Source organism: Eleutherodactylus coqui, chromosome 6, assembly GCF_035609145.1.
Source record: "Eleutherodactylus coqui strain aEleCoq1 chromosome 6, aEleCoq1.hap1, whole genome shotgun sequence".
NCBI classification, from domain to species: domain Eukaryota; kingdom Metazoa; phylum Chordata; class Amphibia; order Anura; family Eleutherodactylidae; genus Eleutherodactylus; species Eleutherodactylus coqui.
In genome coordinates, this window is record NC_089842.1 from 7,510,502 (window position 1) to 7,512,326 (window position 1,825).

At 46.6% G+C, this 1,825-nt stretch overlaps 1 protein-coding gene across 1 annotated transcript; it reads left to right on the top strand.

The window, feature by feature from the left end:
- The first annotated feature begins 289 nt into the window (after window positions 1–289).
- LOC136631716 (piggyBac transposable element-derived protein 4-like) lies at window positions 290–1,537 on the top strand. The gene has a single exon (XM_066606004.1). It carries the CDS (start codon window positions 290–292, stop codon window positions 1,535–1,537), a length of 1,248 nt encoding a protein of 415 aa, XP_066462101.1.
- Window positions 1,538–1,825: the final 288 nt, after the last annotated feature.

Here is a 1,825-nt window from a genome sequence, read left to right on the forward strand (position 1 = left end):
GGACCCCAATACACCTGATGTTAGTTGGGGTACTCCTGAAAATTTTAGACCCCAGATCCCTGACTTCCATGGCAACCCAGGGATTCAGTTTGATACTGAAGGGCTCAGAGCGAGGGACTTTTTTATGTTTTTTTTTCCCGATGATTTTATTGCACACATAGTGACCCAAACGAATTTGTATGCCCAGCATTTTATACAGCAAAATCCCACCTCCAGCTACGCAAGACCCGATATGTGGACCCCTGTGGATCCACTAGAAATAAAAAAATTTTGGGGTCTTGTGTTAACCATGGGTCTAGTGAAAAAGCCGACCATCCGGGCGTACTGGAGTACTGACATTTTGTATCACACTCCTATGTTCCGCATGGCAATGTCAAGGACACGGTTTGAGATGATCCAAAAATTTTTGCACTATAACAATAATGCAGAGTGCCCCCCAAGTGATCATCCCAATTATGATCGTTTATATAAAATCAGGCCAGTAGTGGAACATTTTAATTTTAAATTTGCCCAGGCATATATCCCCCAAAAAAATATTGCAGTAGACGAGTCCCTGGTGCACTTCAAGGGGAGGCTTAAATTCCGCCAGTACCTGCCCAGTAAGCGGGCACGGTATGGCGTGAAATTGTACAAACTGTGCGAAAGTGCATCGGGGTACACGCATAAATTCCGCATTTATGAGGGAAAGGACACCAAAATTGAGCCCCCAGAATGCCCCCCCGTGCTGGGAGTAACAGGGAAAATAGTGTGGGAACTAGTGCACCCACTATTAGACCAGGGTTACCATCTATACGTGGACAACTTTTATACCAGTGTCCCCCTGTTTCAGTGCCTCGCTTCCAGAGGAACAGTGGCATGTGGTACCATCCGAAAAAATCAGAGAAGCCTCCCTAAAACGCTGCTTGGGCAACTGCTCAGAAGGGGTGAGAGCCGGGCCCAATGCAGCAACAATATGTTGTGTGTCAAGTATAAGGACAAGAGGGATGTCCTTATATTGACCACAATCCACGGCCACAGTAGTACCCCCTGCCCAGTACGAGGTACCAGTACAGAAACCCCCAAACCAGACTGTGTCCTTGACTACAATAAGAACATGGGAGGTGTGGACCTATCAGACCAGGTACTGGAGCCGTATAATGCCATGCGGAAAACACGGGTGTGGTACAAAAAACTGGCTGTGCACCTCGTACAGATGGCAATGTACAATGCCTACGTGCTGTATCGGGGTGCAGGCCAGAGGGGCACCTTCCTCGAGTTTCAGGAAGACGTTATCAAGGCCCTAATATTTGGGGAACAGGAGGTGGGAGAGCAGCCCAGTACTTCTGGAAGCGAGGCCACGAGGATTGTACCAGGGCAGCACTTTCCCAGTGAAATTCCCTCCACTGGGAAGAAGGGAAGGACCCAAAAAAAGTGCAGAGTGTGCTATAAACAAGGGATAAGAAAGGACACCATACATCATTGCGAAACGTGCCCCACACAACCCGGCCTGTGTATAAAAAATTGTTTTAAGACATACCACACATCCCTGAAATTTTAATTTGACTGTTGCCCTGACGTTTTACCCCGATGTACTTCGCACAGCTTGTACATAAACCCACATGCCAAGTCCTTCCCTTCTGGGCCCTGCCATGTGCCCAAACAGTTTACGCCCAGATATGGGGCATTTCTGCACATAGGAGCAATTGGGTAACGCATCATGGGGTACCTTTTTTCCTTCTGCTCCTGGTAAAAAATATAAATCTGGGCCTAAAGCTAAACATTGCTGGAAAAATTAGAATTTTTTTGTATTCAACTCAAACTGTTAAAAAAATTCCTGAAACATCTA

Coding starts and splice junctions, on each gene's coding strand:
- LOC136631716 (XM_066606004.1), top strand. CDS start 290: ATGGGTCTAGTGAAAAAGCCGACCATCCGGGCGTACTGGAGTACTGAC.